The sequence below is a fragment of the Rousettus aegyptiacus genome, unplaced genomic scaffold (assembly GCF_014176215.1).
Source record: "Rousettus aegyptiacus isolate mRouAeg1 unplaced genomic scaffold, mRouAeg1.p scaffold_m13_p_1, whole genome shotgun sequence".
NCBI lineage: Eukaryota > Metazoa > Chordata > Mammalia > Chiroptera > Pteropodidae > Rousettus > Rousettus aegyptiacus.
In genome coordinates, this window is record NW_023416284.1 from 179557745 (window position 1) to 179581186 (window position 23442).

At 57.8% G+C, this 23442-nt stretch overlaps 1 protein-coding gene across 5 annotated transcripts in view; it reads left to right on the forward strand.

The window, feature by feature from the left end:
- Positions 1-23442, forward strand: part of SYNJ2 (synaptojanin 2) — an 87432-nt gene that overhangs the window by 17061 nt on the left and 46929 nt on the right. For all 5 annotated transcript variants that reach the window (XM_036223184.1, XM_036223192.1, XM_036223203.1 and 2 more), the window contains exons 2-4: positions 6458-6544; positions 15790-16060; positions 19738-19963. In XM_036223184.1, the coding sequence (XP_036079077.1) occupies positions 6458-6544; positions 15790-16060; positions 19738-19963 (584 nt within the window). The remainder of the gene's footprint in view (positions 1-6457; positions 6545-15789; positions 16061-19737; positions 19964-23442) is intronic.

A 23442-nucleotide genomic window follows, 5' to 3' on the forward strand; every position in this document is an offset into this window, starting at 1 on the left:
GTCTCAACATCCAAACTGTCAACACCCCACCCGGATCCAGGGCAGGAACGCAGCTCACTGGCAGGGCCCTGGGGGCACCCTCCAGGGGCATCCACACGGCCATCGGGAGCCCCCCAGGCACGGCTCACGCCCCTGGCGTGGGTGCCAGGGCCACCTGGCAGGGGGTCGCTCCCTACAGAATCCGTGTCAGGCGGCCGAGCTTCCAGGGTCTCTCAAAAGACGGGCCCCATGTGGCCCCGTTGCTGTGATGGTTCACCTGTGGTTCCTCCAAATCCAGATCCTTCTATCAGTCGGGTCTATTTTTATCATAAGCCACGGTTTCTAGTAACATAGACAAACAATTTTTATCAGGTTACCAGGGCGACGAGGCTAGAAAGTGAACCTAAGGTCAAATTCTTTACCAGGCTCTGTTGACCCTTTGGCCACACATACCAAGGAGCCACATCACCCACTGCCCCTCCCCGTCACCCATTGCCCCTCCTCGACCTGCCTGGTCCCTTGGCCACTTGACCTTCCTCTGTCAGCCTCCCCAGGGCCGAGTCCTGCCCTGTTCTCGGTACCTTCAGTTGCCGTGGCGATGCGTCTGAAGCCCTTGGCCTCCCCTTCCCTGACCTCCCCTCCTCCGATGCGCGTGCCCTCCGTCCTCAGCCACTCGCTCCGCTGCCGTACCCTGGTCCCATCTGTGTCGAGCATCCCTCTCCATCGCCCACCTGCGTCCTCTCGGCTCTCTCCCCAGCCCCCTCCCCCGCCCCCCCCCCCAGCCATCTTCGGCCCTCCTGGGATTGCGATCCCTTGAACCCGCCGATCCCTTTGAACCTGCCGCCTGATCCCAGGCCCTGCGCTGTCCCCGCCTCCCCTCCTCTCCCCGGCTCCCTCGCTCGCCTCCCCGCACTCCGCCTCCCCTGCTCGTCCTGCTCACTGGGCAGAACCGCTGGCTGGCTGGCTGCTTCTCTCCTCGCCTGTACCCTCCTCTTCGCAGCTGGACGTGTCTGGCGAGGACGCGGAGCAGGCCGACCGGGCTCAGTGTCACCTCACGATCCCCAAGTGCAGGGGGCCCCCTCGGTCGCTGTGCGTCCCGTTCACGCTTCCTGCGTCCGCTACTTTTTCGTTCCTTCCCTCCTCTCGGCTCTGCTCCGACGGAGCTGCTTCTCTGCTTCTCGTGGCCCTGAGAAGACGGAAGGAATCAGGGGGGACTCTCCGCGGTGGCCGCCCGCCCGCCCCTGCGCCGGTGTGCCCCCCGTCTGTCCCGGGAGCCGGAGGCCGAGCGCCGCGCACGGACCGCGCGCGTTTAGGGCGAGCCCCCGCCGCCCCAGAATCGCACGCCGGGCCGCCGCCTGCTCCCGGGCAGGGCTCCCGCCCCTCTCTCCTGCCGCACGGGTTTTTACCCCGACCCCGCTCTCTCCCTCACCATTTCTATCCGCGTCCGAAGTGGGCATTAACCTCCCATCTTAGAGAAACCTTTTGACGCCGCCCACCCCAACCCTCTGCCTTGCGCACACGTGCATGCACACACGTGCATGCACACACAGACACACGCACACTCACGCACACGCGTGCAGTCCTTGAAGAATCGTCTCCGCTCGCCGTCTCTATTCCCTCTCCCCACCCCCATTACTGTTTTGCCCCTCAGCTTTCCTGAAGCTGCTCTCCGTGGCTCCCCAAAGCCTGACGACAGGACGAGCACTCTTAGCCACGGGACACCGAGCCGCTCCTGACCCCGCTGTGCCCTGCTCCCTCGTTGAAATGCTTCTTCCTCTGGGCTTCCAGGACGCCACACAAGTCCGGCTTTTCTTGAATCTTTTCGGCCATTTCTCTTCAGTCTCCCTGACCTTGAAACACGCTGTCCCCTACCCTCACCCCCTTCCTCCCCCTGGCGACCTCCCCCAGTCTCAGGACTTTCAATGCCTTCTGTTTGCTGGGGACGCCCTCCCGACTTCTCTGCGGACTCCAGGCCTGAGCGGCCCTGTTCTAGGCTTCTCCAGGAGGGCGCCTGCGGGTGCGTGGGGCCCGCTGGCTTGTCGCCCTGACTCCCGATGCTGCAGCCAGGCCTGTCCTGCCAGCCTCGCCGGCCCGGGCGACGGCCGCTCCATGTGCTCAGTTGTTCAGGAGACAAAGGTGCCATCATCCTTGAACCCCATCTTTCTCCGCATCCCCTCCACGTGTCCTTCTGATTCCACTTTCAAAATACACGCAGATATTTGACGACGGCAAGGAATTATGGTTAAGGTTTGTTTAGATGCGATAATGGTGTCGTGGTTGCATTTCTAAGTAGGACCCTTATCTTTTAGAGATTCTTACTGAACTATTTATGGGTGACATGATATGAAGTCTGGAATTTGCTCAGAATAATCTAGGGCAGAGATTCTCACCAAGAGGACTCATTAAAACACAGCTTTCTGGGGCTTGCGCCCAGTTTCTGATTCAGCCGGGCTGGGCCGGGGCCTGGTAATTTGTGTTTCGAACACTGGGTGGTACCCGCTCCCCGAGGCCCACTGATCTCAGGTGTAGGGGTGGGGCATGAGCCGACTGCGGCTGGAGCTGGTGGGTACATGGTCGTGTGGGAACATAGAATGGATCACACTACTCTACTTTACCTTGGAAATTTCCGTAATAAGAAAGCGTGTGTGCATGTGTGTGTGTGTGCATGTTTGCATATGTGCATGTTCGTGTGCGCGCGCATGCACGTGCATGTTTGTGTGTGTGCGCGTGCATGTGTGCATGCATGTGTGTGCATGCACGTATGTGCGTGTGTGCGCGTGCGTGTGTGCTTGCACTCCCAGAAGCTGACTGTTTCTCAGCACCTCCACTGCGACCACTGTGGTCCACCTAGTATCGTCTCTTGCTTGGGCCATCGCAGTGCCTGCTAACAGGCGTCTTTACCTTCCCCCTGAGCCCTCTAAAATCTCTTCTCGACAGAGCAGTCAGAGCGACCCTCGAAACCTTGCAAGGGCTCCCTCTCCCTCAGAGTGAAGGCCCAACCTTCCTATAAACTAGACAGCTCTTCGCCATGGGTCCCCCACCCCCATTCCCCTCCCTGTCAGACATGCCGACCTCCTCGCTGGTCCTTGAAAATGCCAGCAATACTTCTGCCTCGGTACGTCAGCCCGCGCTTGCTGGGGCCACGTGCTCCCCACCCTTTCCCTAGCCATCTCTCCCTTCCTTCTGGTCTGCACTCGAAAGTCGCCCTTGCAGGAAGGCCTTCTCAGGCCGCAGTATGTGAAACGTGACACACACACATGCACACACACACACACACACACGCGCGCTCTTCACACCCTGCTTCCTTGCCCACCGGTGCTCCTTAGCTCACATCTCCGTCTGTGTTTGCTTACTCATCTGTCCACCCTGGTGGAAGCTCTCTGGGCCCCCTCACTGCCTTCGTGGCGGGTCTAGGCAGTGCTGCTGCTCCCGGCTCCCTCCCCCACCCGTTGGCCTCCGCTGTCATCACTCATCAGTTCCTGACACACATCCCTTCTTTGCGCTGCTCAGGGCCCGCTTCGGGGCTGTTGTCTGTTTGGTTCCCCAGCTCAGGACCAGCCCCCATTGGCCCTCAGATGCACGGCCGCTGACTGCATGGCTGCCTCCTGGGGGCGAGAGATGGACAAAGAAGAGGGCGGGAGAGCAGAGGAGAGGACTTTCCTTAGCAGGCTGGACGTCCGTGGCCAGTGGGAGGGGGAGCAAAAACATTGGCACAGGCAGAAACCTACAGGAAGTTCAGCAGAAATGTGGAAGACAGGAATGTTCTCTTTCCGAGGCCTTCAGGAGGGAAGGACAGAAGCTGCAGACGGGCGGGCCGTACACGACCTGCAGAGGTGTGCGTTCCGCCGACACACTGCCTAAAATACATCTGGATCGGCTGTCAAATCTGAACAGTCAGGGCTGTCCTATTTCTCTCGAAAAACTGGAGACCTGCTGGTGCGAGGCCGGGATGCCTGCCTTGGGGCCGCTGGCTGGAGCTGACTGGCTGCTCCTGGTAGAGGGGGCGCATGCCCTCTGGTCCCCCGCAGCCCCTCCAGCGCCTCGTTCACTTGTTGCCTGCCTGACGCTTGTAGACATTGATCTGTGACCTCTCTTTTGAAAAGCAAAGTGGATTTCTTCGAACCTAAAACCTAAGTGAGGAAATGCATCTCTTTGGGACAAGCCAGTTGTTTGGCCAGGCTCTGGGAGTGTTGGGGGGGACCGAGGGAGCCCCGCATCACAGGGTGGGTCGGAGGGGGATGGGAGGGGAAGACGCTGAGAAAAAAAAAATGAGCTTACTGGAGAGATGCTTTGCAGGGACTGGCTCCGCCCACGAAAAGATTCACGAGTGTTGTGGGCTCACATATGTCCCTCCAAATGACACGTGGGATTCCCAACCCCCAAGGACCTCAGCATGCGACCTTAGTTGGAAATAGGGTCACCGCAGATGTCATTAGTTAAGTCAAGATGAGGTCCTGTTGGAGTAGGGTGGGCCCCAAACCCCATGTGACAGGTGTCCTTATGAGCAGAGGAGACAGACATGGGGACACGGAGAGAAGGCAGAGGTTGGGCTGGCGCAGCCGGAAGCCGAGGGCCCCCGGGAGGAGGCAGGGAGGCCGAGAGAGCCTGGGCCTCCGCACCTTGCTTCCAGACGCAGTAGCTTCCAGAACTGTGAGCCGGTAGACCTCGCTGTTTTCAGTCACCTGGCTTATTTGCAGGTAGTCTGTTTGTGGTGGAAAAAACAGTGTCTCACAAGAGCATCACACCCTCGAGGGTCACACCTCCACGTGAGTTGTCACCCTAGAGGCAGGCGCGGAGGTGTTTATATTGTGGAGTCAGCAGTTTAGAGGACTTGACGTGGTGGTCATTTGTTTTTAAGGGGTGACGACGAAAAGCGTTTTGTGTTTGTGTGTGTGTTTGTATTTGTGTTTGCTCGACTTTCCCACGGACGGGCGACGCGGCGTGTGTGCCCTTGTCATCTGCGATGCAGCAGGACGGGGGGGGGGGCGGGGGGGTCCGTCTGTTTCCACAGCGTCTCCCCGTGGCCGCGTCCCCACGTCCCCACTCCGAGGTGTGGGCTCGAACACGTCGCTTTGCCGAGCGGTCTCCTCCTGCCGCTCGGCTTCTCAGGATCGTTCGCAGACGTGAATGAACGCATGAGGACGGCCTCGCCGAACGGTTACGAAGCCGGGAGCCGGGTGGCACTGAGGCTTCGGGGTTCCGTCGACGGCTCCATAACGCTCTGACGATCGAATTTTCTATATATATATTTTGTATCAAGATTATTGTCTCGCATTTGTCCACTTGCCCACTGAACGGAGGCCCGTCTGCCGCTCCTGGCTCTGCCCGCCGCAGCAGCTGTGGACGGAGAGACGCCACGTAGGGCCACACGCACATGCTTGCAGGAGGGATGTTCGCGTCCACCTGTGAGGTTGGGTCTGTCCTCGTGCAGGGAGCAGATCCACTTCCAGGAGGACTCCGTAGAGCTGGGCTTGGCATCGCCTCTGGTCAGAGGACGTGGTTCATCTCCCCGGGAGCAGATGCGAGGACCAGAGAGGATGGCTCGTCCCCCTCACCCTCCGTCCTGTGGGACGGGAGAGCTGTGGGCTCGCGGAAGTGGGTCGTACCTGTCCGTGGGTCCCTAGGACATCCACCTCTTAATCCCCAGCTCCCATTAACGATCCCTTACAGGGCGGAAGGGGCTTTGCAGCTGTAATAAGAGTTCAGGGCCTTGGGACGTGGAGGGCATCGTGGGTGATCTGGGTGGGCCCGGCGTACTCACAAGAGTCCTTAAGAGATGGGAGAGGGAGGCGGGAGTGGGGGAGGGGGTGAGAAGTGAAGGCTGGCCCAGAGCAGAGCGACCCAACTGCCGGCTTAGATGAGGGGCCATCGGGGCAGGGGCCACGGAAGCCTCTAGAAACTAGAAAAGGCCAGGAAACAGATTCTCTCCTGGAGCTTCCGAAAGGAACATAGTCCTGCTGACACCTTGACCTTAGCCCAGTGAGACCCTCTGCTCATGCAGTTTGCCTTGGGGTTCACTGCACACAGACCTGGGGCACCTAGGAACCCAGCCTCCTGCTGACAGGTCCCTGGCGGCGGGGGGGTGGGGGCGGCAGCACCCGCACAGGGAAGCCTCCAGTGGACAAAACTCAGGAAGGAAGGCCCTCCCCAGCTGGTGACGATGACTCACTCCCGTTGCTGAGCTTGAGGAGAGTGACAGGGCCAGGCCCGAGGCACCTGCTCTGGGCTCAAACCCAGTGCCTCTGGCCAGCCCCCAGGAAGCTGTGGGCGCTTCCGGAGAAGAAGGTTTCTTCGTGGGGAGGTTTGAAGCTGCTGCTTGGTGATTCGCTGGTGGTGAAACCTCCACACCCATGACTGGGGGCCGAGCTGTTGTCGCTGCGTTTTCCTCCCCGAGTGGGTGGGGAGCCGACTGGGAGGCTGGGGAGCGCGAACCCCAGCGGGAGACTCAGCCGCTGTCTGTGATGTGTTTCTCCCCCAGCTCCGGAGGAGAAGGAGGTCATTAGAGGCCAGTACGGGAAGCTCACCGACGCCTATGGCTGCTTGGGGGAGCTCAGGGTGAAGTCCGGTGAGTATCCCCCGCAGAGGCGCAGCTGTCAGGCACCTGTCAGCTGGGCAGAGCCGCTCCTGTGTTCGTTTGGAAAGACTGCCAGATTTAGACGCTTTATTTTAACAGTTAGGATCTTTGAAAATGTTTATTTTGCTGAGCTTGCACCTCATGCTGGGAGGTCAAGGTGAGTGAAGCCCAGTTCTCACCTGTCTGTGCTGCTCCTGACCTTGGTGGAGAGAAGGCTCACCTTCATTATTTGCCCACCAGGACCTGAGTTTTTGCAGTGGGGGGAGGGAGGGCTCTGCTTAGGGGGTCGTTTGTTGTTTATAAGGGATTTATACTCTAGAAGAGGTGGGTGCCAGGGGTCCCAAAGCCCCTGGACAGGCTGGGTGTGTCTGGAGGGAGAGGTGCAGGGACCTGGCATTGTTGGCAAGGAGAGAAAAAGCCACCAGGACCTGAGTGTCGGATACGGGGTGGAGGGGTGTGGGGAGGTGTGAGCGAGATGGAAGGAAATGCTGTTCACAAACTGGGCCATGCGGTCTGACTTGAAAGGGCAAAGAGCTTCCGGGGAAACGTGGGCATCCTTGCTCAGGATGAGACTTGAGGGGCTGAGCTGTCAGCCCGGTTGAGAGCGCAGCTTCCCCATGAGGCCACCGAGTCACCTCTGCACTCCTGGGTCTGCAGCCACCATGTCCTTCCTCCTGCCTCAGCTGCCTCCTTTGCGTCGGCCCCACCTGGGGCCATTGATGCATCATGGGGCCAAGACCAGAGCGCATGGTCGACATTCCTGATTCTCGGCCCCACTGGGTCAAAAAGGGAGCGGCTGTGGGTCGAGCACACTCGGGCATGGCGGCTGTCCCACAGCAAGCACCTTCATTTCCACGCCTCCCTCAGCAGCTGTTTGCATGGGTGGGGGACATTTCAAGCCGACAGCACAGCGCCGTTTGCTGTTACTTTTCTGGGTCTTTTGTTTTAGGGGATGATTTTTCTTGAACTATGATGATGATGATGATGACACTGATCATTTCCAAAGTGTTTAGGAAAAGCACTTAGTACCCACATGACAAAATGCATGCATTAATTGTCTGTTTTGTGCCAAGGGCTAGAGAGTCATTTCTTAATCCTATAAATAAGCCAGTGTGGTAATGTATCTTCATCCGCATTCACCGTAAAGGAATCAGGCTCACGGGGTCAAAGTAACTTGCCTAAAGTAAAAAGCTCAGCCAGGACTGAAATCTGGGTCTAGCTCCCTCCGAACGCTTGCTTCTTTCCATGAAGATGTGCTGCTTGCCAAGGGTTTTCTACAGGATTTCCCCCTACAGTGATCTTTCTGAGGTCACCAAAAATTCCTGTGGCCCGTGCCTCGATGGTGATATGAAGATGACAGCTAAGCTTCCATCGTGCTTGCTCTGGGCTAGGGAATGCGTAAGTGTCGTGACTGATCAGCTCAGCTCTCCCAACAGCCTGTTAGGTACTGTTGCTGTCCTGTACGGACAAAAAGAGAAGCTCAGAAAGCCTACACGCAGGGTTCCATCTATTCTGTGACGCATGCTATATTTTTACATTGTAACCTCCAGGCACTCAGGCTGTGTTACAGTTGTTGGCAGCTTACAGTTACTGTTTTCTCGTACATAAATGAATGGTCCATTTCACATCTGAGGGTCTCCCTCAGTGCAGTGCCGAAGCTTGCCCAAGGTCTGGCAGTTCTCAAGTGCGACCCAGGTTTTAAACACTCCCCTTCTGACAGCAGGGGCTGCTTTCAGCCTCCAGGCCACTCTCTTCCTAAAGGGGCAGAAAGACTGAGCCTCTAGGGACAGGAAGAGCAGTGCCTTCTCCCACCCTCTGGGGGAAAGCACTTTTTTTTTTTTCCTGGGCTGTGATCTGAGGTCAGCTATAGGATGGGAAGCTCCCCCTGGCCCCCCAAGAAATATTGTCAGTAAGCAGGGTGTCTGTGGGGAGCCTGGCCCAGGGGCCAGGGCAGGCTTCAGCAGGATCTTCCCACGGTAGGGAGTGTGGGGAGAAGTGACCAACTCCTGCAGCTGCCCTAGGCAGGGCCCTCCCTGCTTCCTGCATCCAGTGCCCACCGGCTGGCCCTCTGCTGAGGACCGAGCAAGCACAGCCTCTGGTGTCCATGAGGGACTACCCAGGGAGGGCCGTGCCCTGGCCTAGAGGGCCATCAGGTCACCAGACCCCATATCTGATGTCCTCTGAATACCCCCTGCCTGATGGCCAGACTCCCCCTCCAGGGTGGGCTGCAAAGGCGCTCTGAGTGTCGTGAGGGTGAGTTTAACTTTCGGAATGTCAGGATGATTCCGCCTCTACAACACATTTCCGAAAGTGCCCTGGAGTATCTGAAGGACGGAAGGATTCGGCCTAACAAGCAACTTTTTCAAATACCCTTTGGTTAAGATGAGAAGCGTTTGATTTAACTTGATTTTCTTTTCCCACTACAAGTTCCCAGCCAAGAACTAGAATCTGTTTTCTGCCCCCGCCCCACCTGCTGAGGGGCTTATTCCAACTTCAGATCACCCCCAAAATGACCCTCCTGAGTGGGGGTGGGCCTCCCTTTTGACTTTTTAAGGTTGAGGGTCTCTGAGACCTTGTCAGCCTCTCAACTTGGGGCAAATTATTCTATTCAGTTTACAGAAGCGAAAATAACCTTTTTGTTAGAAATTAAGAAACGTGCACAAACATTGCATAAAAGCTTTATCTCAGGTTCCTAAGTTTTCATTGAAAGCTCAAATTCTCCCCTTCCTCCCCGAAATGCCAGCAGAAAGGGTGTAGAGGCCCCACAATCAGCAAGGGAGCTGGGCTTCCCAATAACTACACAATACGGAGCATAGAAAATGAGAGTAGAGCAGGAAGAAGAATTTATCCCAATGATTACAGGGATTTAACTCGCTTTTAACCTAATCTCTCAAGGCCTCCCTGTTTCATAGCCTCGAGAGTTGAATAAATTGAAGTCTTTAATAAATTACGTCTCCTGGAGTTGTGCACAGCCCGAGAAGCTGTGCGTGGCCGCCCTGAACGCTTTCCCCCAAACAGCCAGCCCCCCTGGGGTCTAGCTCCAGCCCCCCTGGGGTCTAGCTCCGGCCCCGCAGCAGACTGGCCTTCTGCGTTCATTTGATTTCTCTAGGGCCGTTTTCCCACCTGTAAAACCAGGAAAACCACCTCATGTGTATCTTACATAGTTCTTAAAAGAATTACATGAGAGAATGAACGTGGGTCCTGAGGGGAAGGGGGCCGGCCTGCAGAGGGTCTCTCTCGGAGAGCTGGGTGTGGGGTAAAGGGCGCACGCCGAGGGCCTGCATGCTGTTGACTCCCGGCGGGCCGTCCTCCTGCACAGGTGGCCGAGGGTCATCACTTCAGAATGAGAAGTCTCTGGACAGGGACGTTTGACAGTCTTCTGAGATCCAGGGTATGCAGTGTCTCTAGCAACTCTTGAAATGGCCGTCATCGGTCTTAAATAATTTATTTAATACCCGTACCTAGTGGTGTGCTGGCGGAGGGGGAAAAGGCCCCGATGCGTATGTAGTGCTTGCCACTTTCCGTGGTGTGAATACGCCGACCCCGGCTGACCTCAGGGTGCCAGTGCGGACCTGGGAGAAGCACTCAGCTGGCTCTCGCGAGCGGAGGTGAGCGGTCTGCACCCCGCGGCCTGCACCCCGCGGCCTGCGCCGCTCTGCTGCTCAGAGCGCCTCGACACGGTGCCACGGGGCAAGAGAATTCTGAGCTCATCAGTTGGGGGGTGGCGTGCGGGGTGCTCAGGGATCGTCTGGCCAAACTCGCCGCTCCCCAGTGTGAATGCCCAGCGTTCCCAAGTCCTTTGTTCACAGACTTAAGTGTGACAGTGTCCCGTGCAAGGGGGAGGGTAGACGAGACGGCAGCCCAGGCTGAGACAGGTAAGAGCCGGGCTTGGGGGGAGAACTCGGAGCCTGAGCAAACACGGAGGAAGGCCGGACCAGGAGAAGCAGGGGCCGCGGCGAGCGCGGGCCGAGCATTGTCCCTGAGTAGACGGCACTGTGTCTGCCCTGACTCGCCGTGATCCCAGGGCCAGCCCTTCCCAGCCAGATGCCAGAGCAAGATAAGACATGGCCCGGCGCTGCCCAGCTCAGGGCTGCGGGCCCACCCTGGCCGGGGGGCGAGTTTCAAGGGCGGCCTTCCGGAGAGAAGGAACTTCCAAGGTGACACTGAGGTTTCGGAGTGTTATCGTTCAGTCATGGTGAAGTGTCCAGAAAACCAGATTTACCATTGAAACCGGTTCTAAGTGTGTGCTTCAGAGGCGTGAAGGACATTCACACTGTTGTGCAGCCAGCTGTCTCCAGAACTTTCTATCTTCCCAAACTCTGCGCCCTTCAAACACTAGACAGTGAGGAGCAGCTCTCTGTTCTCCACCGTCCTGTTCAGGCCACAGACAGAGTCGTCTGGACTGTGAGCCTCCGGCCCCCTGGAGGTGTGTGTGTGTGCGTGTACGCACGCGTGCGCTTGTGTGTGTGCACGTGTGCGTGTGCACATGTGTGCCTGTGCCTGTGTGCACACGTGTGTATGCACATCAGCACGTGTGTGCATGCATGCATGTGCACGTGTGCGCCTATGCATGTGTGCGTGTGCACATGTGTGCCTGTGTGTGCACATGCGTATGCACATCAGCACGTGTGTGCATGCATGCATGTGCACGTGTGCGCCTATGCATGTGTGTGTGTGCATATGTGTGTGTGCATGTGTGTGTACCTGTGCGTGCATGTGAGAGTGTGTGGGTGTGCGCACATCCCCTTCTGGTCCGGTGTGTGCACTGGCCTGTGACCCTTTGCCTGCCTACCTGCCACCTCACCTAACTCTGGCCAGCAGTCCCTGACCTGGGCGTCATCTTGCTTTGGCTGGAGCCCTGGAACAGAGCGTGTGAGCCGGAAGGGGCATGGAGATGTCTGGTGCGCCCCTGCTGAGGCCCGGGCAGGGCAGGGGACTCGCCCCAGGCCCCGCAGGCTGCTGGGGGCTGCAGAGCCCCAGCCCCGTCTCCCGAGGCCACGGCCCGTCTGGCTGGGCCTGTCTCCACCTTGCCGCCAGAGCTTTCTGGTCTCAGGCCCCTGCACGCCGCCTCCACTAACGACTTCCAAGCAGCGCCCCAGGCCCAGTTTTATCCCTTAGAGACACCTCTGTGGGGGCCACAGGCCAGCACCACCCAACAGGTGGGCCGGGGGCCAGTGACCTCCCCGCAGGCTGGTGCTGGGCTCAGACCAGGACCCTTTCCTCCAAAGCTGTAGCACGTGGAGAGCACGCGAGGCTGTTGACAGGGTCACCCCGACAGAGGGGTAACAGGGAGCCGCCTGCTCGGCTGACAGGGCCGGGGGGCGGGGGCGGGGATGGGGGGCTGCCTTCGGAGAGGCTGAGGCAGTTCTGGAGTCACCGGGGAAGCTGAGCACAGCTCACAGACGTGGTCCATTCTGAGGAAAACCACGCCCGGGTACCCAGCTCCTTCCCGTCACTGGTTTGCCTAATGACGTGCCTGTGAGAAGCCAGCTCCTCATCTGCTCCGCCCTGTCCGCAGCCGCAGCTCTCTGTCTTCTCCTCCCACGTAGCATCTCGCTTTGCCCCGGGGAGTGAATACCTCTAGGAGGTCAGACGCCGGGACAGTTCAAAAACGCAGTCGTGAGCAGTGATGAGGACATCACTCACCTTGATGACTCAGTAACAGATCTGTGTACGAGTCAGGTGATGGCCCATGGTCTGCTCTCCGCAAACCGCAGAACTGAGCGAGGGTAGCGGCTGACAGCGTGAACGGTGATTTCGTTCTTGGATCATTGTTGACTTTTTTAGCCCGTAACCAAAGGACTCCGAAGAATTGACTGACGTTGCTATAATGAAACCTATTCCAGACCCATAGATTTATTGATGTGAACACGTTTTCTTAGTGTTTATGCCCATCAAAATGAAAAACAGAGCTAGGATGGGTACGGACAGAATCTAGTTTTATTCTATCAACAGACGATATTTATCCATGGATATATGAACTAGAAATCCCGTCTGTCTCATTGAGGTGCTTTTCCAACAAATCTTTTTTATACGTTAGGTGATTATTTAGCAAAATGTTTTGTTTACATCATTTGGCTGAGGGTGTCCTGAAAATCGAGCCAGAAGCAGCTCTTTTTAAACGCTTTCGCCTTGAGGATCAAACTGCTGCACAATATGACCAGGGTGACCAGTACAGGACGTGGGAGCACAAAGTGTTACGTTGGGATAGGACTCTGGGGAGGAAGCGGAGTGGAGTAAGAGTGAAAATCCTATCCGTTAAAGAACTCGTTTGCATGTTCCTTTAAATAATAGATGGTGATGAGTATCACGTCACGGTCCGGGTTCCGTCAGAGGCTGGTGAAGAGGCCCGCAACGGTTTTATTTTTACATGTCAATATTGAGCATATGCTGGGAGATACATTACAACCACTTAAACTAATGAGGAAAACATTTGGCGTCGATTTAACAATGAGCTAGAGGCCCCTTGATCGCCCGAGCTCGCAGGGAGACCACGAGTGGAAGCGACTGAAGACCCGAGGGCTAGGCAGAGCCCGGGCCTAGGTGACGCCCCTGCTGGCGTCTTGGGTCCAGTGCAGACAAGCCGTGTGCTTGGGCAGGCGAGTCTGCTTCCCTGGGGGACAGCCGCTCACGTGTGAAATGGCGATGTCCTCACGCTTAGGCTGGCGGTCCTTCTGCAAGGGTCTGGTTAAGGGCACCAGGCCTGGAAGCTGACCTGGTGTGACCACCTGCCCAGGGTCCGAGTCCCAGCCCCCTACCCCTGTGTCACCTCCAGCAGGCTACTTAACCTCCCTGTGCCCCTGTCTCCTTTGTGATAAAACATGGCAAAAATGGCACCTCCCCCGAGAGGTCTCCGGGAGGAAGTTGGTGGCTTGGTGCCTGGTGCAGGGCAAGCTCCACCCTGAGAATCAGCTGTCATTAAAACACCGGGTTCTGCAGCCGACATGGTGACTCATTCGCTCGCGCCCCTCCTGAGCCCCTTGTCCCGACACTCAGGAGCCCGAATTCTCCGTGGTGGCGGCCGGCCGTCCATTTGTTCTTGTTTATTTTAAGAGCCTTTTCAACACCTGCTTGCAGCACGCCCATCCCCAGCCTCCCCCCGGCCCGCCCTGCACAGGAAGTGCCTGCTGCCTTCACAGCAGCCTGGGACTCTTGCCAGGGACGTGGTCCCCCCACGCAGAGGCTGTGAGGAAGTGGTGCTAGAAATCAGCTTCACATCTCCGATGGAGAGATGGGAAGTAAAATTTTCCATGCCTCTCCTTGAACCCGCTCCCCACGCAGTCTAATCTGGGGCTCACGGCTGAGCTCCAAGGGGTCTGACCTGAACTCTGCTTCTCCCCACACCGAGCCCGTCTGACGTCTGGGCACACGCTGTGCGCGTATTGGCATTTGTGAGGCTCTAATATGAGGACCTCAACCCGGCATGAACCCCACCTGTCTGCAGGAAATGACGCCTGTCCCACTTAAGAAACCCAGCCCCTGACACCTGTCACCATCTACAGCCTCGTTCTTAAGTTGTTTTAAAATGAGTCCTGGGTAGTCTGACTGCAGAGGTGGGGTCTGAGCCAATCTGGTTGTCTTACTGGACGGTCCCCTCTCCCTCCAGCCAGCAGGCGTGGTATGAGTGGTGACTTACTTATTGAATGAGGGGACCTTTCATAAAAACCGGACTTTACATGGCCCCACGCAGCCTTCTCCTTCCTGTTAAGTGTGAGGGGGCGCCGCGGTGCGGGGCGGTACTGCTGGACTTGGCCTTCTTAGGGGTTTTTTTATCCGAGCGTCGAGAGATACGAGAGTGTTGACTGCATTGCATTGCTGCAGGTACTGACCGCTGACCGTCTGGAGCCGGTCTTTGGGAGACTATTGGAAAGGAGTGGCGTGTGGACCAGAACCCCCCCCCCAAAGGCCAGTCAGTCTTGGGCCGCCTCCTGAAACAGAGGAAGAGGGGTGCTGTCCCCACGGTCCCCAGAGCCAAGCATTGCCGTGTGCCTTGCTGATGCAGCACCTTTGGGAACCAGGGGCCTTGTGTGGGGGGCCAGGGATGCAGAAGGGAGAGCAGCCATGGATGGGGTCCCCGGCAGGGGCGTCTCCTCCGGGCACAGGGCCAGCGGTGCTTTGGAGCCTTTCATGGGGGCAGGAGGCTTGAGCTGCTCTCCTTTGGCTCGTTTAGGAAGAATTCCTCAAACTCTTGCCATGCGCAGTGCTGGGACATAACATTGAAACAGGGCACTGCTCCCAAGGAACCCCCAGTCTGCTGGGGATGCAGGTCGGGAAGGAGGGTGTTAGCATATGCCTGTGACAAGGCACGGAGAAGGGACCACTAACCGTCTGGGGAAGGCAGGGAAGGCTCCTTGGAGGAGGTGCTGCTGAGCTGACTCAGCATGTTCCTGATAAGGGCAAAGGCAGGAAGGTCCTGACGAGCATGCGGAGGGCTCGGGGCGCTGCAGAGGGCGGAGGCGGGGAAGGCGAGTGGGGTAGGGAGGGCTTGTGGGAGACCTTGTGGGGCAGACGGTTGGGGGGTGTGCCGGACAGAGGCGATGCCTTAAGGCCCAGGGGTGTGAGGGTATGTGACACATTTGAGGAGCTCAGAGCACAGCCCAGGAGAGCTGCTGGACCCCAGTGTCCGAATATGGGGAGGCGTTTCCATTTCAGTCCCAGGGGAAGTGGGAGCCACAGAAGGATTTAAGTGGAGGGGGGTCTGCTGTCAGGTGGGTCTGGGAGGGCACACTGTGACAGCTTGGAGGACTGCCTTTAGTCTGGAGGCCCTGAGCCAGGCAGCGGCTGAGGATTCCTGGGAGGGTGGGTCTCAGAGGCTCTGGGTGCCAGATATGGGGAGAAAGTTGGGGGGGGGAGTGGGGGGACTCCAGGCCAGCAACCTTCAGACTTGACTCTGGGAGGCAGCGGGATCACCTGCGGCTTGTTAAAGCCCAGGTGGCCAGCCCTCGCCCAGAGGTCCGATTGGGCCGAGAATTCACAGTTCTGACAAGCTCTCAGGTGGTACTCCTGCTCCTGGGCCAAGCTCGGAACCAGGACGCTAGGCTGCGGGCTCCAGTGGCAGTGTGGATCCCCGAGATGCTGAGATTAGGAATTCGAGGGGCCGGGGGAAGTTCAGGAGTGAACAGGAAGTCACACAGCTGCAGCAAAATCTGGGCTGTTTGGGCCCCTCGTGACCACAGCTGCCCTGCAGTGAGTGGCCCATGGCGATCCTGAGCCCCTCTGTCTGATTATCCTTCCAGGTGGCGTGTCCCTGAGTTTCCTGGTTTTGGTGACAGGCTGCACTTCTGTGGGCAGAATTCCAGAGGCCGAAATCTACAAAATCACCGCCATCGACTTTTACCCGCTCCAGGAAGGGGCCAAGGAGGAGGACCGCCTCGCGGCCCTGAGGAAGGTCCTCAACTCGGGCGTCTTCTACTTCTCGTGGCCCAACGACGGGTCTCGCTTCGACCTCACCGTCCGGGCACAGAAGCAGGGCGATGACAGCTATGAATGGGGGAACACCTTCTTTTGGTGAGGCCCTGGCCCCGCATCCCTTGCCCCCAGGGCACACGGCAGGCAGGCGCGGGTTGGCACCTGTGTCCTGCTTGATCACTTTGCATCATCCCCAGGGGCCTGGGTTACCTCTGAGAGCTGGGATCCATGCCCGCTCGCTCCCCACATGGTGAGGGGAAGACTGAGCCCACATTCCCCACTCCTGGGGTGAGGGACGGTGTTCGAAGGGGACTAATGTGGCTTCAGGGGGGAAATCCGGGCTGTTGGTAAGGAGCATGCGAGCCGCCTCCAGCAGGCGCTGCCGCCTGCCCAGCCATCATGCCTGCGCTCAGCGGACATGCTCACCACCCGCGTTCGGGGCCCTGCTCTAAGTTCTCCGCAGGTAGTAACTCACCCTCCTCGTAGGTCTCTGTGAGGTGAGTCTGCTATTCCCGTTTTACAGATAAGGAGACTGAGGCTTCAACAAGTGAGGGGTGTCGAACCCGGGCATTCTGGCTGCAGATCACAATCCAGCCCCAGCAATGTCCCCATCCTAGCAAGGGGACGTGCAGTAACACGTTAAGATGTGTCCTGAAGCCCAGACAAAGGTGGCCGGGCTTCTGTGCGTGTCGGGGCACGTGGGTGCTCCTTCACGGACACAGCTAGGTGGGCCACCCTATCAGTATGTAAATTGCCTGTTGCCCTTTCTGGGTCCTGGAGGTAATGACCCTCACGAGTCCTGTTAACAGTGGTCAACATGCACTAGGGCCCAGGCGGGTCCTAGTGCATGTTGGCGGTGCCATTCCTTCAGGAGACGTGTGGGAGCGAGTCAGAAGCAGAAATGACGAAACTCTGCTGCAGAAATTGTTCCAACGTACCTCAGGTAGCGGGTGTTCTCAGAATTCCAGTGTCGGCCCTTGGGGCTACCCCAGTTTCCCAGCCCTAAGACAGGATCGGCGAGGTGCATTTATGCCCTTTCTTTGTGCCCACCCCCCACCTTTGCCCAAAAAGAAGAAGTCAGAGTCCCCGTCAGCAGATGCATGTTCTTTCCTTGGTGCTTGGGACCCCCACCAAGGAACTGCCTGACTTCCCGCCATGTGTCCTAGTGCGCCCACCCCCGGATCCTTCCAGGTTCTCTGGCTTTCAGTTTTTTGGGCAATAATGTGCCCGCACTTTAGAGCGCATGTGACGCTGTGGCTGACCTTGTTACAGCGGGTCTGACGCAGCGGGTCTGACGCAGCAGGTCTGGCTGGAGCCCGAGGTTCGGCATTTCCGGCAAGATGAGGATGGCAGCACCGATGCTGCTGGTTCGAGGACCACACTCAGAGTCACAGGTCCAGGGGGCCGTGCTTCTGGGAAGCCCTAGGTCCATTTTTCAGGGTCCAGCGGTGCATGTGCCCCTGAAGGCAGCAGAATGTAGGGACTGAGGACGCTTTGCGCTGAGGCTAGGTGGCCATTTCTAACTGGGACTGTCAGGCAAGCAGAGGCAAGAGGTCCCAGATTCAGATGCTGTGACATTCCCTGGAAACACCGCAGGGCCAGAGGGGGTACCTGGGGCCTCTGGGTGCCCCAGCACCTGTGTAATTGCCCTTCTCAGGCCTCCTCCTGTCAGCTATGTGGCCGGAGTTTTGAGGCACCCGGAAAACAGGAAGTCCGAGCAGAGACTCACCAAGCAGGGGCTGCGAAGGCCTCAGATCCTCAGAGGCCCAAGTGGACCCCAGACTCTGTCTTGAGTTGGGAGGGGGTGGTGGCTCTGGAGGATGCCAGCCTGCTGGGTGTGGTGTTTGGGCTCAGGGTGGCACCCACAGAACTGGCCACATCCAGTCAGGCCAGCTGAGCGGTCACAGGCTGGATCGTCTAAACCCACCATTGGGGGTGCCACAATTTAGATCTAGGCCCACATCTGGAGTCAGATGGGGTCAACACCGAACGTGGCTGGTGAATAAGGGAGAGTGTACGTCGGGGTGAAGTCATTTTTTCCGGGCCGGTCGCTGACCCCACCAATAATTGCTCCCCTGTACAAGCAAGGCCTGCAAGGAAACTCAAAGCTGTTTTCCTTTCTGGAACTGGGTCTCTTCCTCCGAGGGTGTGATCCTTCCTCCCACAGAGGGTCGGGCAAGTGTGATTTCCAACAGGGTTTATTCAGAGTTGTCCATTTGGCAAAAGGCGCCTTCTTCTGACCCCTGGTGGTGACCCTGGCTGTGTGGCTGGAATAGTCTGGAGGCTTTGCCTTGATGCCATGTGCAAATTTAATCGTTACTAAAGCCGGTTTATCATCTGAAGTTTAAAGAGTGATGCCGAAGAGGGAAATAACGTTTTTGTCGTCTTTGTGATGGTCCTTTCTTCATGTGGACAAGTGCTGTGGCTCTGAGAGCTCAGAAGGGGGTCCCACGTGGCCACTTGGCGCCCAGGCGGAGGTGGCCAGGCTCACAGTCGGGGAGGCTGGCCTAAGAGCTGGGGGTCCCTGCTTCTTGGAGAAGCCGCCTGAGACGTCAGGGAAGGAGAAAACGCTGCCCATCTTTGAGGAAGGCTCCAGAGCAGGACCAGTGCTGTCTATTTTAAACAAGTAGGGCATTTGATCTAGACGTCCTTAGTACCTGACAGGAGGGAGTCTCCCGAGGGTTCCCGCCTCCCTGGAAACGAGGTAGGGGCCTCAGAACAGCACCGCTCGGGGCCGGGAGCAGCCCAAGGTGTCCAGGTGTCCACGCGCCCCCTCTGATCCCTCCGTTCTCGGAGCAGCCACTTGCTCCGCTGTGGATGTTGGGAGGCGGAGAGAGGAGGATGGGGCCGCGGGCAGGTGCAGCTGCCAAGGTGGGGTCTTCCCCAGGTGCAGCTGCCGAGGTGGGGTCTTCCCCAGGGGAGGCGCAGGGACGGCCGGGCTGGGAGAAGAGCCCGGCTTCCAGGTCCACGCTGCCGCTTCCGGGCTCTGTGGTGTAGGGCGAGTGTGCAGTTCCGTTCTCTGTGCCTCGGTTTCTTTACCTGCACAATGGGCGAATGAATGATAAATACCTGTCACCCAACGTCGTTCCGAGGATGGAGTGAGTTAATCCATCCTGAAGCACTTAGAATGGTGCTGAGTGCACTTGATAAATGTTGCTCTTCATCCCCGTCATTACACGGGTCACCAGGGGAGTCCAGAGGCCCAGAACAATCCGCCAGGTATGGAAGTACTGGCACTTTGCTTAAGTCTTATTTTTTATCTCACCTTCTCTTATTCGTTTGGGATTGCTTTGTAATTTATCTCATGGGCTATGTATATCATTTAATGCCTAGATTTAATATGATCATTTTTATTATTATGTAATTGCAAAACACGGTTAATTGTTTTACTGATGGGGTTTCTGATTTTAAAATGTAGAGGCCAGGCGGGGGTCTAAAGCGGAGCTCCTCTGAAATTGCTTGGAAGGCTGGTGACGATGGGCTCACAGTCCACGCTAGGCTTGCCGGCGATGGTACTGACCCGGTGGGGGCTTTGGGAAAGGACTCCTTTCCCTTTCCTGCCGCGCACGTCTCAGTGGCCTTGCTTGGGGTCTCTCAGAAGCCCGTAAGTATCCCGTGGTCCGTGTCCCCAGTGGAGGGCTCACGGGGCGCCGTGCGCATGCGCCAACTGTTAAGCCGGATGCTGCGCGCACAGGTGCTTCCTCGCTGCTTGCTTTGGGCGCAGTTTTCTGGAGGGTGTGCGGTAACCTGAGTCGCAGTGGCGCTCTGTTTTGCAGGAACCAGCTGTTGCACGTGCCCCTGAGGCAGCACCAGGTGAGCTGCTGTGACTGGCTGCTGAAGGTCATCTGCGGGGTGGTGGCCATCCGCACCGTGTACGCCTCGCACAAGCAGGCCAAGGTCTGCCTCATCTCCCGCATCAGCTGCGCACGCGCGGGCGCGCGCTTCCACACCCGCGGCGTGAACGACGATGGCCACGTGTCCAACTTCGTGGAGACGGAGCAGGTCAGTGCCCAGGCGGGCCCGGCCCGCAGGGGTTCAGCGTGGGTGCACCCCTGCAGATGCGTTTCTCTCGGGGGGGTATTTGAGGCCGTTGTGATGAGCTTGGCTCCTGACTCCGACTGGAGAACGGAGCGGTGGCTGCCGCTCCGCCTGCAAATGTGGCCTCTGGTTTGAGGGCGTATCATTTTTGATTCACTTCTCATGCTGGGAAAATACTGCTTAGCTGAGGTATTTGCAGCTGAAAAGAACCAGGCCTTCTTGCCATGATCGTGAAAGGTCTTGAAAGGTGGCAGTTATGCAGAGAGCATCTGAGGAAGGATGAACCAAGAGGATCTGAAAATCTTTTCAAGACAGAATTAAGTAGATGGGTAAGGGGAGGATGGGAGAAGAAGCAGTTCTTTCTCATTCTCAAGCAACTCAGGCTTCACCCTAGAAGCAAATCTTCGCACCTGGGCGTGAAATCTGCGTGCGAAGCCGCTTTCAGCTGCCGCGGACTCTAACCATCTGCTTAGTTTCTCATTGGTTTGTTTTCTAAGTTCTGTTCTCATTCCCAGAGATGCTGCCTTCCAACTGTTTTCCTTTTTTTTCGGTCTAACTTGCAGTCTGGTGGATAGTGCCACCGTGTAGACGAACAGGTGGACTACATTATGAGAAGGGACAGCCCCGTGAAAGGCACAGGTGCAGTGTGGCCGTGGGTATCAAGCGGCAAACGCCTGTGTGTGTTTAGTGGCCATGTGGCTCTGCGTTCCCTCTTTGCTGCAGCTGTGACGGGCGGTTTCCTGCGAGGACCGTAGCCAGTTTACTTCGGCACAGATTGGAGCCTCCTCCTCTGTGTGAGCTGCCACCCGCCTCCCGATGCCCAAAGGTCAGGAGGGTCGTCTTGGGTCAGACGCTGAGTGGGAGGACGTTGGAACGGGGGCCTGAAGATGGGCGGCAAAGCCAGCTTCTTGCCTGTGACTTCTCACGCTGTCTGCTCTCCTGGGTATAGACGAGGCAGGTAAATGAAGATCTGGTTAAAGGTGACAGAATGCGACCCCCAGGTGGAGGCTGCTTTCTTTTTTTTCTCGCTCTTCTCTGCACAACGAAAACGGCCTTCTTTTGTCCTCGTGGCCCACCTTCATTACCACCGTCCCTGCCAGTTTTTATCCGTGTGTCGTCAGACTTTGAATCATCCAGTTAATTCAACAGATCTTTAGCACGTGAGCCGAGAACTGGGGGCCCAAGGTGCACAGCCTGTTTGTACAAATCCAGTTACCAGAGCCCAGGGACCCGGTCACTGAACCCGATTCCAGGGGCTTCCCTGGGTGGCCCTGGACCAAGGCCCGCTCCACCTGGCTGTCCGTCCAGCGCTCCGGCCGATAGTCCCTCTTTGGTGCTCCCTGGAGTTTTGAATTTCAACCAGTTTGTTTGTTTGTTTGTTTGTTTATTTATTTTTATTGAGGTCTCATCTATTGTATCTTACCAAGCATGTCGTTGGAAACTCGACTGCACATTACCGTTCTCTATTAGAAGACAGGCGTTTGCTCGGAAAACGTAAGGGGGCGGGAGTAGTTTCCTTGGGCAGCTGTAGCAGGTGGGCGGCTTGAACAACCGGAGTTGATCTTCTCGTAATTCTGGACGCCAGAAATCCAAAGTCCAGGTGTGGCAGGGCCAGGCTTCCTCGGAAGGCTCCAGGCGGGACCCTTCCCTGCCCCTTCCAGCTCCTGGTGGCCCAGCTGGTGGCCCGGCTGGTGGCAGCGTCACTCCAGCCTCTGCCTCCCCCATGTGACGTCTTCCCCCCGTGTGTCTCCCCTTTTCCTAAATACGCCGGCCATGTTGGATTAAGGGCCCACCCGACTCCAGCGTGACCCCGTCTTAACGAACGACGTCTACACGGACTGTTCCCAAATAAGGCTGCATTCCAAAGGGCCGGGGGTTAGGGCTTCAACATGTCTTTTGGGGGGACACAAGTCAATCCATAACGAGGACATAATCCTGTGTTCAAACACAGCGCATGAAGCTTCACGAAAATCTATTGTCCTTGCTTTTCTCATTTTCCTGCAGACCAGGGGTGAGGTCTTTGCTCTGTGTATCTTACTGACATAGGCCTGGTGACTTGCCTGTGGCTCCTGTGTGCCCAGTTTACTCACTCGAGCTTGGAGACAGGGTCCTTGTCCCCTTTTACGCCCTGTAGGCAGCCCAGCAAAGCCTTATAAATATAAATGGCCTGCCCCTCTGGTTCCTGGGGCCCACACCCTGGTGCTGTTTAAACGGCCTCCACCTGCCTCCCTTATCGGAACTGGGGAGGTATTTCTTGGCTCCTGCAGCCTTTGTGGCCATCCTGCTCCCTGTTTTTCCCTCCCTTTTCCTCCTCTGGGCTCTGGGTCAGATGGTACTGCTTCCTCTATGAAGCCCTCACCCCTGCCTGGCTCTTAGGAGCAGCAGATGAGTTGACGGGCAGCCAGACCCCCCACCCCCCACCCCTCCATCCGCTCCACATGTGCTGGCTGCCAGAGACAGCGTGCAGCTGCAGGCGTGGCCCTTGCCCAAGACCAAGAGGTGCCAACGTGACCCACAGCGATTTCCTTCCCACCAGACACGTAACAGGGACGAGGGCCATGGCCTCGCACGCGGAGCAGTTCTTTGTGGGGCACGTACGTTTCAGGCTACTGCCGATGGGCCACAAGCTCTTTGCTGTGGGAAGTAGGAGTCCAGGCTGATTGCCGCCATCAGAGGGCCCCCAACCGACATGCCCACCAGGGCGTGTGGGAGAGAAGGCGACTCCCAGGGGAGGGGAGGAGTCAGTTCCCGGAGCCAGTCCCAGGGTGTCCTTACTGGCAACACGAGAGCAAACTCGGGTCCCTAAGCCGAGTTTAATTGTGAGCCGGCCCAGTGGGGGTGCAGCAGGAACGAGACGGACGAGCTGGCCTGGCAGGCAGGCGCCGCGCCCTCCGGGACGCCCCCCACAGTCAGTGCCCAGCTGCACGGGGAAGGCAGCGGGGCACAGGCACGCTCAGGGGGGCCCGTGTGCCAGGCGGGGAAGTGTGGAGGGACAGGAAGTGCAGCTGGAACCCAGGAGAGCGTGCAGGCGCGTGCCCCCCTGGGAAAGCGTCCCGCCGAGGGATGCCCGGTGACACCCGCGGGACCCAGCGTGGCCGGGTGGGGGGATCAGCCCCGCCCCGCAGCCCACCCGGTCCTGGGCACTGCGGGGGCACCGTCGCCCTCTCTGAAATGTCTCCAGAGGCGGGATGAGCAGAGGTGGCTGACGGAGCGGGAGTGCCGCCCGCTCCGTCGGAAACGTGGGCCGATGGTTCACTACGCGCTTTGGGGCGGCGGAGCTGCTCAGGGTGCTCTAAGCTGGGCTTTTTAACAAGGAAGCGTTTAAGCGGAATACGTACTCAGCACTGTTCCCGGCACGTGGCAGCTGCGACCACCCCCCCCCCCCGCCCCCCATCAAAGGATGGGTTTTTTTTTCATTTTACTTTTTCACTTATAGTCGACAT